The sequence below is a fragment of the Salvelinus alpinus genome, unplaced genomic scaffold (assembly GCF_045679555.1).
Source record: "Salvelinus alpinus unplaced genomic scaffold, SLU_Salpinus.1 scaffold_82, whole genome shotgun sequence".
Classification (NCBI taxonomy): Eukaryota; Metazoa; Chordata; class Actinopteri; order Salmoniformes; family Salmonidae; genus Salvelinus; species Salvelinus alpinus.
In genome coordinates this window covers 117,501-135,666 of record NW_027256023.1, presented here as the reverse complement: position 1 = coordinate 135,666, position 18,166 = coordinate 117,501, and the positions used below count along the sequence as shown (strand labels likewise).

The following is an 18,166-nucleotide window of genomic DNA, read 5'->3' as shown; positions in this document are numbered from 1 at the left end:
GGTCAGGGTTCCATAGCCGCAGGCAGAACAGTTGAAACTGGAACAGCAGCAAGGCCAGGTGGACTGGGAACAGCAAGGAGTCATCATGCCCGGTAGTCCTGACGCATGGTCCTAGGGCTCAGGTCCTCCGAGAGAGAGAAAGAAAGAGAGAAGGAGAGAATTAGAGAGAGCATACTTAAATTCACACAGGACACCGGATAAGACAGGAGAAGTACTCCAGATATAACAAACTGACCCTAGCCCCCCGACACATAAACTACTGCAGCATAAATACTGGAAGCTGAGACAGGAGGGGTCAGGAGACACTGTGGCCCCATCCGATGATACCCCCGGACAGGGCCAAACAGGAAGGATATAACCTCACCCACTTTGCCAAAGCACAGCCCCCGCACCACTAGAGGGATATCTTCAACCACCAACTTACAATCCTGAGACAAGGCCGAGTATAGCCCACAAAGATCTCCGCCACGGCACAAACCAAGGGGGGGGCGCCAACCCAGACAGGAAGATCACGTCAGTGACTCAACCCACTCAAGTGACGCACCCCTCCTAGGGACGGCATGAAAGAGCACCAGTAAGCCAGTGACTCAGCCCCTGTAATAGGGTTAGAGGCAGAGAATCCCAGTAGAGAGAGGGGAAACGGCCAGGCAGACAGCAAGGGCGGTTCGTTGCTCCAGAGCCTTTCCGTTCACCTTCACACTCCTGGGCCAGACTACACTCAATCATATGACCTACTGAAGAGATAAGTCTTCAGTAAAGACTTAAAGGTTGAGACCGAGTCTGCGTCTCTCACATGGGTAGGCAGACCATTCCATAAAAATTGAGATCTATAGGAGAAAGCCCTGCCTCCAGCTGTTTGCTTAGAAATTCTAGGGACAATTAGGGGCCTGCGTCTTGTGACCGTAGTGTACGTGTAGGTATGTACGGCAGGACCAACTCGGAAAGATAGGTAGGAGCAAGCCCATGTAACGCTTTGTAGGTTAACAGTAAAACCTTGAAATCAGCCCTTGCCTTAACAGGAAGCCAGTGTAGGGAAGCTAGCACTGGAGTAATATGATACATTTTTTGGGTTCTAGTCAGGATTCTAGCAGCCGTATTTAGCACTAACTGAAGTTTATTTAGTGCTTTATCCGGTTAGCCGGAAAGTAGAGCATTGCAGTAGTCTAACCTAGAAGTAACAAAAGCATGGATTAATTTTTCTGCATAATTTTTGGACAGAAAATTTCTGATTTTTGCAATGTTACGTAGATGGAAAAAAGCTGTCCTTGAAACAGGTTTGATATGTTCGTCAAAAGAGAGATCAGGGTCCAGAGTAACGCCGAGGTCCTTCACAGTTTTCTTTGAGACGACTTTACAACCATCAAGATTAATTGTCAGATTCAACAGAAGATCTCTTTGTTTCTTGGGACCTAGAACAAGCATCTCTGTTTTGTCCGAGTTTAAAAGTAGAACGTTTGCATCCATCCACTTCCTTATGTCTGAAACACACGCTTCTAGCGATGGCAATTCTGGGGCTTCACCATGTTTCATTGAAATGTACAGCTGTGTGTCATCCGCATAGCAGTGAAAGTTAACATTATGTTTTCGAATGACATCCCCAAGAGGTAAAATATATAGTGAAAACAATAGTGGTCCTAAAACGGAACCTTGAGGAACACTGAAATGTACAGTTGATTTGTCAGAGGACAAACCATTCACAGAGACAAACTGATATCTTTCCGACAGATAAGATCTAAACCAGGCCAGAACTTGTCCGTGTAGACCAATTTGGGTTTCCAATCTCTCCAAAAGAATGTGGTGATCGATGGTATCAAAGGCAGCACTAAGGTCTAGTAGCACGAGGACAGATGCAGAGCCTCGGTCTGACGCCATTAAAAGGTAATTTACCACCTTCACAAGTGCAGTCTCAGTGCTATGATGGGGTCTAAAACCAGACTGAAGCATTTCGTATACATTGTTTGTCTTCAGGAAGGCAGTGAGTTGCTGCGCAACAGCTTTTTCAATTTTTTTTGAGAGGAATGGAAGATTCGATATAGTCCGATAGTTTTTATATTTTCTGGGTCAAGGTTTGGCTTTTTCAAGAGAGGCTTTATTACTGCCCCTTTTAGTGAGTTTGGTACACATCCGGTGGATTGAGAGCCGTTTATTATGTTCAACATAGGAGGGCCAAGCACATGAAGCAGCTCTTTCAGTAGTTTAGTTGGAATAGGATCCAGTATGCAGCTTGAAGGTTTAGATACCATGATTATTTTCATCATTGTGTCAAGAGATATAGTACTAAAACACTTAAGTGTCTCTCTTGATCCTAGGTCCTGGCAGAGTTGTGCAGACTCAGGACAGCTGAGCTTTGGAGGAATACGCAGATTTAAAGAGGAGTCCGTAATTTGCTTTCTAATGATCATGATCTTTTCCTCAAAGAAGTTCATGAATTTATTACTGCTGAAGTGAAAGCCATCCTCACTTGGGGAATGCTGCTTTTTAGTTAGCTTTGCGACAGTATCAAAAATAAATTTTGGATTGTTCTTATTTTCCTCAATTAAGTTGGAAAAGTAGGATGATCGAGCAGCAGTGAGGGCTCTTCGATACTGCACGGTACTGTCTTTCCAAGCTAGTCGGAAGACTTCCAGTTTGGTGTGGCGCCATTTCCGTTCCAATTTTCTGGAAGCTTGCTTCAGAGCTCGGGTATTTTCTGTATACCAGGGAGCTAGTTTCTTATGACAAATATTTGTAATGTTTTTAGTTTTTATGGGTGCAACTGCATCTAGGGTATTGCGCAAGGTTAAATTGAGTTCCTCAGTTAGGTGGTCAACTGATTTTTGTCCTCTGACGTCCTTGGGTAGACAGAAGGAGTCTGGAAGGGCATCAAGGAATCTTTGTGTTGTCTGAGAATTTATAGCACGACTTTTGATGCTCCTTGGTTGGGGTCTGAGCAGATTATTTGTTGCGATTTCAAACGTAATAAAATGGTGGTCCGATAGTCCAGGATTATGAGGAAAAACATTAAGATCTACAACATTTATTCTATGGGACAAAACTAGGTCCAGAGTATGACTGTGGCAGTGAGTAGGTCCAGAGACATGTTGGACAAAACCCACTGTGTTGATGATGGCTCCAAAAGCCTTTTGGAGTGGGTCTGTGGACTTTTCCATGTGAATATTAAAATCACAAAAAATTTGAATATTATCTGCTATGACTACAAGGTCCGACAGGAGGCCTGTAAACAGTAGCTATAAAAAGTGATTGAGTAGGCTGCATAGATTTCATGACTAGAAGCTCAAAAGACGAAAACGTATTTTTTTGTTGTAAATTGCAATTTGCTATCGTAAATGTTAGCAACACCTCCGCCTTTGCGGGATGCACGGGGGATATGGTCACTAGTGTAACCAGGAGGTGAGGCCTCATTTAACACAGTAAATTCAACAGGCTTAAGCCATGTTTCAGTCAGGCCAATCACATCAAGATTATGATCAGTGATTAGTTCATTGACTATAACTGCCTTTGAAGTGAGGGATCTAACATTAAGTAGCCCTATTTTGAGATGTGAGGTATCACGATCTCTTTCAATAATGGCAGGAATGGAGGAGGTCTTTATACTAGTGAGATTTCTAAGGCGAACACCGCCATGTTTAGTTTTGCCCAACCTAGGTCGAGGCACAGACACGGTCTCAATGGGGATAGCTGAGCTGACTACACTGACTGTGCTAGTGGCAGACTCCACTAAGACTCCACACTGCTGCCTGGCCTGCACCCTATTTCATTGTGGAGCTAGAGGAGTTAGAGCCCTGTCTATGTTGGTAGATAAGATGAGAGCACCCCTCCAGCTAGGATGGAGTCCGTCACTCCTCAGCAGGTCAGGCTTGGTCCTGTTTGTGGGTGAGTCCCAGAAAGAGGGCCAATTATCTACAAATTCTATCTTTTGGGAGGGGCAGAAAACAGTTTTCAACAGCGATTGAGTTGTGAGACTGCTGTAGAGCTCATCACTCCCCCTAACTGGGAGGGGGACAGAGACAATTACTCGATGCCGACACATCTTTCTAGCTGATTTACACGCTGAAGCTATGTTGCGCTTGGTGACCTCTGACTGTTTCATCCTAACATCGTTGGTGCCGACGTGGATAACAATATCTCTATACTCTCTACACTCGCCAGTTTTAGCTTTAGCCAGCACCATCTTCAGATTAGCCTTAACGTCGGTAGCCCTGCCCCCTGGTAAACAGTGTATGATCGCTGGGTGATTCGTTTTAAGTCTAATACTGCGGGTAATGGAGTCGCCAATGACTAGGGTTTTCAATTTGTCAGAGCTAATGGTGGGAAGCTTTGGCGTCTCAGACCCCGTAACGGGAGGAGTAGAGACAAGAGAAGACTCGGCCTCAGACTCCGACTCGCTACTTAATGGGAAAAACCGGTTGAAAGTTTCTGTCGGCTGAATGAGCGACACCAGTTGAGCATTCCTACAGCATTTCCCTCCAGAAGCCATGAGAAAGTTGTCCGGCTGTGGGGACTGTGCGAGGGGATTTATACTAACGTTACTATCTGTACTTACTGGTGGCACAGACGCTGTTTCATCCTTTCCTACACTGAAATTACCCTTGCCTAATGATTGCGTCTGAAGCTGGGCTTGCAGCACAGCTATCCTCGCCATAAGGCGATCGTTCTCCTGTATATTATGAGTACAGCGACTGCAAATAGAAGGCATCATGTTAATGTTACTACTTAGCTTCGGCTGTTGAAGGTGCTAACGAACCATGTCCAGATAAAGCGTCCGGAGTGAAAAAGTTGAATGAGGGAAAAAAGTTGTGAGGGAAAAACTAAAAATATAAACGGTAATTAAAAAGTAAAAACAGTAAAGTTGTCAGCTAGCAAAGTAAGGTTGGCAACAAAACGCACAGCAACACGTCTGCAAGTTCAAGAGGAAGTGACACACAATCAGCCAAACAATAGCTGGGTTTCCCCCCTCCAATCTTCTTCCGGGTCTGCAGGACAACGACCCTATGCACACAGCCAAGACAATGTAGGAGTGGCTATGAGACAAGTCTTTGAATGTCCTTGAGTGACCCAGCCAGAGCCCGGACGTGAACCCGATCGAACATTTCTGGAGAGACCTGAAAATAGCTGTGCAGCGATGCTCCCCATCCAACCTGACAGAGCTTGAGAGGATCTGCAGAAACTCCCCAAATACAGGTGTGCCAAGCTTGAAGCGTCATACCCAAGAAGAATAGAGGCTGTAATCGCTGCCAAAGGTGCTTCAACAAAGTACTGAGTAAATGGTCTGAATACGTAAATGTGATATTTCATTTTTCTGCACATGCAGACACACACAACCACACATACTGGCTCTCACTTGTTGCTCTGTAGTGCGTAGTGCGAGTAGGGAGACATGAGGATGGATCTGGAGGTTCCTACAGCCAGCTGCATCTCCTGGTACACCTTAGAGAGGAGAGGAGAGAGATCTGGAGGTTCATACAGCCAGCTGCATCTCCTGGTACAACTTAGAGAGGAGAGAGATCTGGAGGTTCCTACAGCCAGCTGCATCTCCTGGTACACCTTAGAGAGGAGAGGAGAGAGATCTGGAGGTTCATACAGCCAGCTGCATCTCCTGGTACAACTTAGAGAGGAGAGAGATCTGGAGGTTCCTACAGCCAGCTGCATCTCCTGGTACAACTTAGAGAGGAGAGGAGAGAGATCTGGAGGTTCCTACAGCCAGCTGCATCTCCTGGTACAACTTAGAGAGGAGAGGAGAGAGATCTGGAGGTTCATACAGCCAGCTGCATCTCCTGGTACACCTTAGAGAGGAGAGGAGAGAGATCTGGAGGTTCATACAGCCAGCTGCATCTCCTGGTACAACTTAGAGAGGAGAGAGATCTGGAGGTTCCTACAGCCAGCTGCATCTCCTGGTACACCTTAGAGAGGAGAGAGATCTGGAGGTTCCTACAGCCAGCTGCATCTCCTGGTACAACTTAGAGAGGAGAGGAGAGAGATCTGGAGGTTCCTACAGCCAGCTGCATCTCCTGGTACAACTTAGAGAGGAGAGGAGAGAGATCTGGAGGTTCATACAGCCAGCTGCATCTCCTGGTACACCTTAGAGAGGAGAGAGATCTGGAGGTTCCTAAAGCCAGCTGCATCCCCTGGTACAACTTAGAGGAGAGATCTGGAGGTTCCTACAGCCAGCTGCATCTCCTGGTACAACTTAGAGAGGAGAGAGATCTGGAGGTTCCTACAGCCAGCTGCATCCCCTGGTACAACTTAGAGAGGAGAGATCTGGAGGTTCCTACAGCCAGCTGCATCTCCTGGTACAACTTAGAGAGGAGAGAGATCTGGAGGTTCCTACAGCCAGCTGCATCTCCTGGTACAACTTAGAGAGGAGAGAGGAGAGATCTGGAGGTTCATACAGCCAGCTGCATCTCCTGGTACAACTTAGAGAGGAGAGAGGAGAGATCTGGAGGTTCCTACAGCCAGCTGCATCTCCTGGTACAACTTAGAGAGGAGAGAGATCTGGAGGTTCCTACAGCCAGCTGCATCTCCTGGTACAACTTAGAGAGGAGAGATCTGGAGGTTCCTACAGCCAGCTGCATCTCCTGGTACAACTTAGAGAGGAGAGAGGAGAGAGATCTGGAGGTTCCTACAGCCAGCTGCATCTCCTGGTACAACTTAGAGAGAAGAGAGGAGAGAGATCTGGAGGTTCCTACAGCCAGCTGCATCTCCTGGTACAACTTAGAGAGGAGAGAGATCTGGAGGTTCCTACAGCCAGCTGCATCTCCTGGTACAACTTAGAGAGGAGAGATCTGGAGGTTCCTACAGCCAGCTGCATCTCCTGGTACAGGTACAACTTAGAGAGGAGAGGAGAGAGATCTGGAGGTTAATACAGCCAGCTGCATCTCCTGGTACAACTTAGAGAGGAGAGATCTGGAGGTTCCTACAGCCAGCTGCATCTCCTGGTACAACTTAGAGAGGAGAGGAGAGAGATCTGGAGGTTCCTACAGCCAGCTGCATCCCCTGGTACAACTTAGAGGAGAGATCTTGAGGTCCATACAGCCAGCTGCATCTCCTGGTACAATTTAGAGAGGAGAGGGATCTGGAGGTTCCTACAGCCAGCTGCATCTCCTGGTACAACTTAGAGAGGAGAGAGATCTGGAGGTTCCTACAGCCAGCTGCATCTCCTGGTACAACTTAGAGAGGAGAGAGATCTGGAGGTTCCTACAGCCAGCTGCATCCCCTGGTACAACTTAGAGAGGAGAGAGGAGATCAGAGGACAGGAGTAGAACGGAGTAAAGAGTGGAGAGGTTATCATAACACAGACATAAACTACTCAACAACAACCTATAAACAAATGTCTCAAAAGCAGGAGGTGAAAAAGCAGGAGGTGGACCCAGTGTGTTTACCAGTATCTGTATCTCGTCAGAGAGCTGCTGGTGGGAGGCTGACGTGTGATTGGCCAGCTGAACTGTCACTCTCAAACTGGTCCTGCCCGCTGCCCACGCCCTCACCAGCACAGAGAAACTATGGGCAGGAGAGACAGTCACCCCCGCCTAACACACACACACACACACACACACACACACACACACACACACACACACACACACACACACACACACACACACACACACACACACACACACACACACACACACAGTCATATCCAAGTGGTTTGACACACATCGACCTACATATACAGGGACAAAGTGTAGCGTACCTGAGTGTGTCGTGTTTGTATCTCCAGTACTCCAAGCTTGCCCAGATTCCAGTGGAAGGAGAGACCAGACTCTACACTGCCCAGAGCAAAGGGGTTCTGACTACTGTCACTGCCCATCACATACACTGGCATCTAAATACACGCACACACACACACTGGGGTTACTAAACCACATGCACATACGCACCCAAATACCGTACCAACATACACAGAAACAAACTACACTGCCTGCCACATACATTCATCATACAATGACAATGTTTGAGAGAGAATACAAAAAGATAATTACTTAACACATGTTTCCCATGCCAATAAAGCCCCTTGAATTGAATACAAACATGATCTGTATGTTACCTCAGTGCCCACAGACAGTTTGACCAGAGGGGCCTGGATCCTGACCCCTGTCAGGTTAAACACCTCCACATCCACCTCATCCTGACACACACACAAAGACAACCAGATAATCAACAAGTCAAAAGTATGTGTGTGTGTGTGTGTGTGTGTGTGGGTGTGTGGGTGGGTGGGTGGGTGGGTGGGTGGGTGTGTGTGGGTGTGGGTGGGTGGGTGGGTGGGTGGGTGTGGGTGGGTGGGTGGGTGGGTGGGTGGGTGGGTGGGTGTGTGTACCTGTGCGAAGGTGAGTAGAGCTCCGGTGTCCTGAGTGACGGTCTGCAACGCACCTCTGAGTTTGACCATGCCCACTGCCACGCCACGGACCAATCCTGTGTCGGTCACCGTGGCGATGTGGCTGTCACTCACAGAGAAGCCCACACTGGACTGGGGGTGGGGGCCGCCCTCCCACTTCACCTGAGAGAGAGGTGTGCGTGTGTAAGTGTATGAGAGGGAGTTATGACATTGACACAGTTGATAGTAGTACCATGACTTCCATCAGCATCATATTCACTTTGTTGTGTATCTGTAAAAGCCTTTTGAATTGTTATGTGATCCAATGATGATTCAGAGTCAGAGTTAACAGAAACCTAGAGTCAGAGTTAACAGAAACCTAGAGTCAGAGTAAACAGAAACCTAGAATCAGAGTAAACATGAACCTAGAGTCAGAGTAAACATGAACCTAGAGTAGGAGTAAACAGAAACTTAGAGTCAGAGTTAACAGAAACCTAGAGTCAGAGTAAACAGAAACCTAGAGTCAGAGTAAACATGAACCTAGAGTAGGAGTAAACAGAAACTTAGAGTCAGAGTTAACAGAAACCTAGAGTCAGAGTTAACATGAACCTAGAGTCAGAGTTAACAGAAACCTAGTCAGAGTTAACAGAAACCTAGAGTCAGAGTTAACATGAACCTAGAATAGGAGTAAACAGAAACCTAGAGTCAGAGTAAACAGAAACCTAGAGTCAGAGTTAACATGAACCTAGAGTAGGAGTAAACAGAAACCTAGAGTCAGAGTAAACAGAAACCTAGAGTCAGAGTTAACATGAACCTAGAGTCAGAGTTAACAGAAACCTAGAGTCAGAGTTAACAGAAACCTAGAGTCAGAGTTAACATGAACCAAGAGTAGGAGTAAACAGAAACCTAGAGTCAGAGTAAACAGAAACCTAGAGTCAGAGTTAACATGAACCTAGAGTCAGAGTAAACAGAAACCTAGAGTCAGAGTTAACAGAAACCTAGAGTCAGAGTTAACATGAACCTAGAGTAGGAGTGAACAGAAACCTAGAGTCAGAGTAAACAGAAACCTAGAGTCAGAGTAAACAGAAACCTAGAGTAGGAGTAAACAGAAACCTAGAGTCAGAGTTAACATGAACCTAGAGTAGGAGTAAACAGAAACCTAGAGTCAGAGTAAACAGAAACCTAGAGTCAGAGTTAACATGAACCTAGAGTAGGAGTAAACAGAAACCTAGAATCAGAGTAAACATGAACCTAGAGTCAGAGTAAACATGAACCTAGAGTAGGAGTAAACAGAAACCTAGAGTCAGAGTAAACAGAAACCTAGAGTCAGAGTTAACATGAACCTAGAGTCAGAGTTAACAGAAACCTAGAGTCAGAGTTAACAGAAACCTAGAGTCAGAGTTAACATGAACCTAGAGTAGGAGTAAACAGAAACCTAGAGTCAGAGTAAACAGAAACCTAGAGTCAGAGTTAACATGAACCTAGAGTCAGAGTAAACAGAAACCTAGAGTCAGAGTTAACAGAAACCTAGAGTCAGAGTTAACATGAACCTAGAGTAGGAGTGAACAGAAACCTAGAGTCAGAGTAAACAGAAATCTAGAGTCAGAGTAAACAGAAACCTAGAGTAGGAGTAAACAGAAACCTAGAGTCAGAGTTAACAGAAACCTAGAGTAGGAGTAAACAGAAACCTAGAGTCAGAGTTAACAGAAACCTAGAGTCAGAGTTAACATGAACCTAGAGTAGGAGTAAACAGACACCTAGAGTCAGAGTAAACAGAAACCTAGAGTCAGAGTAAACAGAAACCTAGAGTCAGAGTTAACAGAAACCTAGAGTCAGAGTTAACATGAACCTAGAGTCAGAGTTAACAGAAACCTAGAGTCAGAGTTAACATGAACCTAGAGTAGGAGTAAACAGAAACCTAGAGTCAGAGTAAACAGAAACCTAGAGTCAGAGTTAACATGAACCTAGAGTCAGAGATAACATGAACCTAGAGGCAGAGTTAACATGAACCTAGAGTCAGAGTTAACAGAAACCTACAGTCAGGGTTAACAGAAACCTAGAGTCAGAGTAAACAGAAACCTAGAGTCAGAGTTAACAGAAACCTAGAGTCAGAGTTAACATGAACCTAGAGTCAGAGTTAACAGAACCCTAGAGTCAGAGTTAACATGAACCTAGAGTCAGAGTTAACATGAACCTAGAGTCAGAGTTAACAGAAACCTAGAGTCAGAGTTAACATGAACCTAGAGTAGGAGTAAACAGAAACCTAGAGTCAGAGTAAACAGAAACCTAGAGTCAGAGTTAACATGAACCTAGAGTCAGAGTAAACAGAAACCTAGAGTCAGAGTTAACAGAAACCTAGAGTCAGAGTTAACATGAACCTAGAGTAGGAGTGAACAGAAACCTAGAGTCAGAGTAAACAGAAACCTAGAGTAGGAGTAAACAGAAACCTAGAGTCAGAGTTAACATGAACCTAGAGTAGGAGTAAACAGAAACCTAGAGTCAGAGTTAACAGAAACCTAGAGTCAGAGTTAACATGAACCTAGAGTAGGAGTAAACAGACACCTAGAGTCAGAGTAAACAGAAACCTAGAGTCAGAGTAAACAGAAACCTAGAGTCAGAGTTAACAGAAACCTAGAGTCAGAGTTAACATGAACCTAGAGTCAGAGTTAACAGAAACCTAGAGTCAGAGTTAACATGAACCTAGAGTAGGAGTAAACAGAAACCTAGAGTCAGAGTAAACAGAAACCTAGAGTCAGAGTTAACATGAACCTAGAGTCAGAGATAACATGAACCTAGAGTCAGAGTTAACATGAACCTAGAGTCAGAGTTAACAGAAACCTACAGTCAGGGTTAACAGAAACCTAGAGTCAGAGTAAACAGAAACCTAGAGTCAGAGTTAACAGAAACCTAGAGTCAGAGTTAACATGAACCTAGAGTCAGAGTTAACAGAACCCTAGAGTCAGAGTTAACATGAACCTAGAGTCAGAGTTAACATGAACCTAGAGTCAGAGTTAACAGAAACCTAGAGTCAGAGTTAACAGAAACCTAGAGTCAGAGTAAACAGAAACCTAGAGTCAGAGTTAACAGAAACCTAGAGTCAGAGTTAACATGAACCTAGAGTCAGAGTTAACATGAACCTAAAGTCAGAGTTAACAGAAACCTAGAGTCAGAGTTAACATGAACCTAGAGTCAGAGTTAAAGCTGCAATATGTAACTTTTTGGGTGACGATCAAATTTACAAAGAAATGTGTGTTATAGATCTGTCATTCTCATTGAAAGCAAGTCTAAAATGGGGTAGATCTGTTCAATGTGCGTTAATTCTATGCTTTCTATTCTTTTGTTTTTGCATCTTTTACCTACGGTTTTGTACATAATTTTCTAACAGCTGAAAATAAAACATTTCGGTTATGGAAAATATATTTCACAGGGGTTTAGATGGTACAATGATTCTCTGCACGATACTTGCTTGTTTTGGCACATAAACTGATATTAGGCGAACTATTAGAATTTTAGCAACTAGGAAATGTCAGAGTGATTTCTGCATTGTGTCAGCGTGAACAGAAACCCACCAGTGGCTCCTCCTGAACCATCATTTTAGAAACACTGATAATGTGTATTTGGTTACCTGTCGTACGCTGCCCAGTGTCAGTGCCAGACTTCGTGGCTGCAGGGTGAATCTGGGGTAGACCTGCATATGAAAACAATGTACAGTTCATCAGGACTGTATAGACTGTATACTATAGTTTTATGGTGTGTTGTGACAGTACATCAGGACTGTATACAGACTGTATACTATAGTTTTATGGTGTGTTGTGACAGTACATCAGGACTGTATACAGACTGTATACTATAGTTTTATGGTGTGTTGTGACAGTACATCAGGACTGTATACAGCCTGTATACTATAGTTTTATGGTGTGTTGTGACAGTACATCAGGACTGTATACAGACTGTATACTATAGTTTTATGGTGTGTTGTGACAGTACATCAGGACTGTATACAGACTGTATACTATAGTTTTATGGTGTGTTGTGACAGTACATCAGGACTGTATACAGACTGTATACTATAGTTTTATGGTGTGTTGTGACAGTACATCAGGACTGTATACAGACTGTATACTATAGTTTTATGGTGTGTTGTGACAGTACATCAGGACTGTATACAGACTGTATACTATAGTTTTATGGTGTGTTGTGACAGTACATCAGGACTGTATACAGCCTGTATACTATAGTTTTATGGTGTGTTGTGACAGTACATCAGGACTGTATACAGACTGTATACTATAGTTTTATGGTGTGTTGTGACAGTACATCAGGACTGTATACAGACTATATACTTTAGTTTTATGGTGTGTTGTGACAGTACATCAGAACTGTATACACACTGTATAATTAAGCAATACGGCCCGAGGGGGTGTGGTATATGGCCAATATACCACGGCTAAGGGCTGTTCTTAGGCACGACGTATCGCGCAGTGCCTGGTCACAGCCCTTAGCTGTGGTATATTGGCCGTATACCACAAACCCCCAAGGTGCTTTATTGCTATTATAAACTGGTCACCGACGTAATTAGAGCAGCAAAAATACATGTTTTGTCATACCCGTGGTATACACAGCTGGCAGCCAATCAGCATTCAGGGCACCAACCACCCAGTTTCTAATATAGTTTTATGGTGTGTTGTGTGCATTGCTCTGCTGGGGTTATGATTGGTTGTCTACCTGTAGCTGTTTGTGAGAGGAGGTCCGGACACTCCCACTGCTGTCCACTGCAGACAGGTGAAGACTGACCACTCCCACTGTCTGACCTGACACACGGTAACCTACGGAGACGCTGTCCAACGGCCCTGCAGGCCTACTCACACACACGTTTATGTACCAGGTTGTCTAAATATGTCACACATCTCTATCCAGTGAAATGTTTCTTAGGAATGTGGACATAACAGACAGAATGTACACACACACACACGGGTACTCACTCCACAGTGAGGATGGGTGAGGAGGGGGTCAGTTTGAGGTGCATCAGAGGAAGGTAACGATGTAGGAAGGGTTGTCTGTTAGAGTCTAGAACACGCACACGAACCAGAGCACTGTGGTCCACCTCCACCTGACACACACACACACACACACACACACACACACACACACACACACACACACACACACACACACACACACACACACACACACACACACACACACACACACACACACACACACACACACACACACACACACACACACACATACACACACACCAAATGTGGTGTCCTATAATCCAGCATGGTTGTAAAGAGCAACTCTCCTTCATCCAACAGAATGAGAGGTCACTCACAATGTCAACAAAATCTATCTGGAAGTCAGTGATGTCAGAGACGGAGACGGAGGTCACGGCGGGGTCAGCAGAGGTCAAACACAGGTCATAGGCCAGGATGGAGGAGAGGCCGGGCCGCAGGGGAGACACCTAAGAGACAACACAAGCCTGACTTAGCAGCACTCTGTGGACCGTAGTCAGAACTCCTTGGCTATGGGCAGTGTATGTGTGTTAATGGTGAGTGTGTGTGTTAATTATTTTTTTTTTTTTTATTTCACCTTTATTTAACCAGGTAGGCTAGTTGAGAACAAGTTCTCATTTGCAACTGCGACCTGGCCAAGATAAAGCATAGCAGTGTGAACAGACAACACAGAGTTACACATGGTGAGTTTGTGTGTGTGTCACCTGTACAACATTGCTGTTCTCCAGGTAAGTGATGTTGGCCAGCTCTCTGTCCTGAAGACGAACCAAGAAGTGTCCTGAACCCTGAACCAATGTCAGGTTCTCCTAGAGAGAGAGAGATATGAGAGAGATATAAGAGAGAGAGATAGATATGAGAGAGAGAGAGAGAGAGAGAGAGAGAGATATGAGAGAGAGAGAGAGAGAGAGAGAGAGAGAGAGAGAGAGAGAGAGAGAGAGAGAGAGAGAGAGAGAGAGAGAGAGAGAGAGAGAGATATGAGAAAGAGAGAGAGACAGACAGAGAGAGATATAAGAGAGAGAGAGATATAAGAGAGAGATATAAGAGAGAGAGATATGAGAGAGAGAGAGACAGAGAGATATAAGAGAGAGAGAGACAGAGAGATATAAGAGAGAGAGAGAGAGATATGAGAGAGAGAGAGATATGAGAGAGAGATATAAGAGAGAGAGATAGATATGAGAGAGAGCGAGATGAGAGAGACAGACAGAGAGAGATATGAGAGAGAGAAACAGACAGACAGACAGAGAGAGCGATATAAGAGAGGCAGAGAGATATGAGAGAGAGACAGACAGACAGACAGACAGACAGACAGACAGACAGAGATATAAGAGAGAGAGACAGAGAGATATAAGAGAGAGAGAGACAGAGAGATATGAGAGAGAGACAGAGAGAGAGAGAGATAAGAGAGAGAGAGAGAGATATGAGAGAGAGACAGAGAGAGATATGAGAGAGAGAGATAAGAGAGAGAGTAGGCTACCCGTCCTGTTGGGGGAGGACGCAGAGAGCTGTGGGTTGGCAGCGCACTACATTGCTGCCTGCCATAAGTTGAGGGACAGTGTCTGACAGACCAATCAACCTGCACATGTACTCTACTGTATGCTTATTGTTATTGTTAAATGTATGGTTATTTTGACCCTTGGTTATTGTTGTTACTGTTGTCCCGTTGACAATTTTGATTCTCTTTTTTTTGTGTGTAAATATCCAAAATAAGCTTTGGCAATATGTACATTGTTACGTCATGCCAATAAAGCAAATTGAATTGATATGAGAGAGAGACAGACAGAGAGAGATATAAGAGAGAGAGACAGAGACAGAGAGAGATATAACAGAGAGAGACAGAGACAGAGAGAGATATAACAGAGAGAGACAGAGACAGAGAGAGAGAGACAGAGAGACAGGGAGAGATATAAGAGAGAGCGAGACAGAGAGAGATATAAGAGAGAGAGAGACAGAGACAGAGAGAGATATAACAGAGAGAGACAGAGACAGAGAGAGATATAACAGAGAGAGACAGAGACAGAGAGAGATATAACAGAGAGAGACAGAGACAGAGAGAGACCCCAAGCCCAGCAGCTCTCACCCCCTCTGAGCACCCCCCCTGTCAGCCACCCCGATAGCCCTCCTGACAACCCCCCCACACCCACTGAGGACAAACACAAGACACAGATTTTTCTCCTTATGGACTCAAATGGGAAATATATAGAAGAAAAAAAACTTTTTCCCAAACACAGTGTGTCTAAACTCTGGTGTCCAAACACCCAGCGCGCCCTAGACCTTCTGTCTGAGGACAAACTAGGCTCACCTAGCCACATAATAATACACACAGGCACAAACGACCTGAGAGCACAGCAGGAAAGGGTGGCCACAGCACTGAAGGGAGTGATTGAAAAAGCTTCTTCTACTTTCCCCAACGCACAAGTGGTTATCTCCACCCTGCTACCACGAAAAGACTTCCACCCTGCTACAATACAGCGGGTAAACGCAAGCATTTCCCGTGACTGTGCCTCAAAACCAAATGTTTTTCTGGCCCACCACTCCACCCTGGACTTGAACAGCCTCTATGACCAGGTCCACCTCTACAAGGCAGCAGTGCCCACCTTTGCCCGGACTCTAAAGGACATCGCTCTCAAACGAAGCCCCAACACTTCACACAGGAGCAACAGAACAATAGACACCCCACCCAGACCAGCGAGACACCCTCCAAGACCTCCAGGACCCCCCCCTAGACCTACACACCCCCCCCACATCAACCATGCCCACACCCAATTTAGGCCCCCTCAGATCAGACCCATGCCACTCCTGCCCACCCCATGCACCCCACCCCCGCAAAGAGGGCATCAACATGGAAGTCACACATACGCCCAGGTAGTGAGCGGGCAAACAGGCCCAACCCCCACTCTTACACTCGCCCAAGCCAACGGCATGTACCAGATGCTCAGCAGGCTCTGCTCACACTTACTGGCCTGAGGCCAAACCCCGACCAACAACATTGGACACTTTATGGAACAAAAAGCCTTCACTATATCATCCTGGAATATCCAAGGTCTGAGGTCATCTGCCTTTGGCCTAAAGAGCAGGAACCCGGACTTCACCAAAGAAATCGGTAATGCAGACATTGTCATCCTGCAAGAAACATGGTATAGAGGAGACGGACCCACTGGTTGCCCTCTAGGTTACAGAGAGCTGGTAGTCCCATCCACCAAACTACCAGGTGTGAAACAGGGAAGGGACTCAGGGGGAATGCTAATTTGGTATAGAGCAGACCTAACTCACTCCATTAAATTAATCAAAACAGGAACATTTTACATTTGGCTTGAAATTCAAAAGGAAATTATCTTAACAGAGAAAAATGTCCTCCTGTGTGCTACCTATATCCCCCCACTAGAATCCCCATACTTTAATGAAGACAGCTTCTCCATCCTGGAGGGGGAAATCAATCATTTCCAGGCCCAGGGACATGTATTAGTCTGTGGCGACCTAAATGCCAGAACTGGACAGGAACCTGACACCCTCAGCACACAGGGGGACAAACACCTACCTGGAGGTGACAGCATTCCCTCCCCCATATGCCCACCTAGGCACAACTATGACAACATAACCAACAAAAACGGGTCACAACTCCTGCAGCTCTGTCGCACGCTGGGTATGTACATAGTCAATGGTAGGCTTCGAGGGGACTCCTATGGTAGGTACACCTATAGCTCATCTCTTGGCAGTAGCACTGTAGACTACTTTATCACTGACCTCAACCCAGAGTCTCTCAGAGCGTTCACAGTCAGCCCACTGACACCCCTATCAGACCACAGCAAAATCACAGTCTACTTGAACAGAGCAATACTCAATCATGAGGCATCAAAGCCAAAGGAACTGAGTAACATTAAGAAATGCTATAGATGGAAGGAATGCAGTTTGGAAACCTACCAAAAAACAATTAGGCAACAGCAAATTCAATCCCTTTTAGACAACTTCCTGGGTAAAACGTTCCACTGCAATAGTGAAGGTGTAAACTTGGCAGTAGAAAATCTTAACAGTATATTTGACCTCTCAGCTTCCCTATCAAATCTAAAAATCTCAAATAGAAAACCGAAGAAAATGAACAACAATGACAAATGGTTTGATAAAGAATGCAAAAATCTAAGAAAGAAATTGAGAAACCTGTCCAACCAAAAACATAGAGACCCGGAAAACCTGAGTCTACGCCTTCACTATGGTGAATCACTAAAACAATACAGAAATACACTACGGAAAAAGAAGGAACAGCACGTCAGAAATCAGCTCAATGTAATTGAAGAATCCATAGACTCTAACCAATTCTGGGAAAATTGGAAAACACTAAACAAACAACAACACAAATAATTATCTATCCAAAATGGAGATGTATGGGTAAACCACTTCTCCAATCTTTTTGGCTCTATAACAAAGAATAAAGAACAAAAACATATACATGATCAAATACAAATCCTAGAATCAACTATTAAAGACTACCAGAACCCACTGGATTCTCCAATTACCTTGAATGAGTTACAGGACAAAATAAAAACCCTCCAACCCAAAAAGGCCTGTGGTGTTGATGGTATCCTTAATGAAATGATCAAATATACAGACAACAAATTCCAATTGGCTATATTAAAACTCTTTAACATCGTCCTTAGCTCTGGCATCTTCCCCAATATTTGGAACCAAGGACTGATCACCCCAATCCACAAAAGTGGAGACAAATTTGACCCCAATAACTACCGTGGAATATGCGTCAACAGTAACCTTGGGAAAATACTCTGCATTATCATTAACAGCAGACTCGTACATTTCCTCAATGAAAACAATGTACTGAGCAAAT

General features: G+C 44.9%; 1 protein-coding gene across 1 annotated transcript in view; it reads right to left on the bottom strand.

The window, feature by feature from the left end:
* The window catches only part of LOC139567220 (nuclear pore membrane glycoprotein 210-like), a 53,006-nt gene that overhangs the window by 9,870 nt on the left and 24,970 nt on the right, over window positions 1-18,166 (bottom strand). The window contains exons 20-29 of the mRNA XM_071388693.1: window positions 14,037-14,138; window positions 13,653-13,781; window positions 13,297-13,424; window positions 13,040-13,172; window positions 11,940-12,002; window positions 8,318-8,497; window positions 8,048-8,128; window positions 7,694-7,825; window positions 7,380-7,526; window positions 5,342-5,427 (exon numbers count right to left, since the gene is read on the bottom strand). Coding sequence (XP_071244794.1) covers window positions 5,342-5,427; window positions 7,380-7,526; window positions 7,694-7,825; window positions 8,048-8,128; window positions 8,318-8,497; window positions 11,940-12,002; window positions 13,040-13,172; window positions 13,297-13,424; window positions 13,653-13,781; window positions 14,037-14,138 — 1,181 coding nt within the window. The remainder of the gene's footprint in view (window positions 1-5,341; window positions 5,428-7,379; window positions 7,527-7,693; window positions 7,826-8,047; window positions 8,129-8,317; window positions 8,498-11,939; window positions 12,003-13,039; window positions 13,173-13,296; window positions 13,425-13,652; window positions 13,782-14,036; window positions 14,139-18,166) is intronic.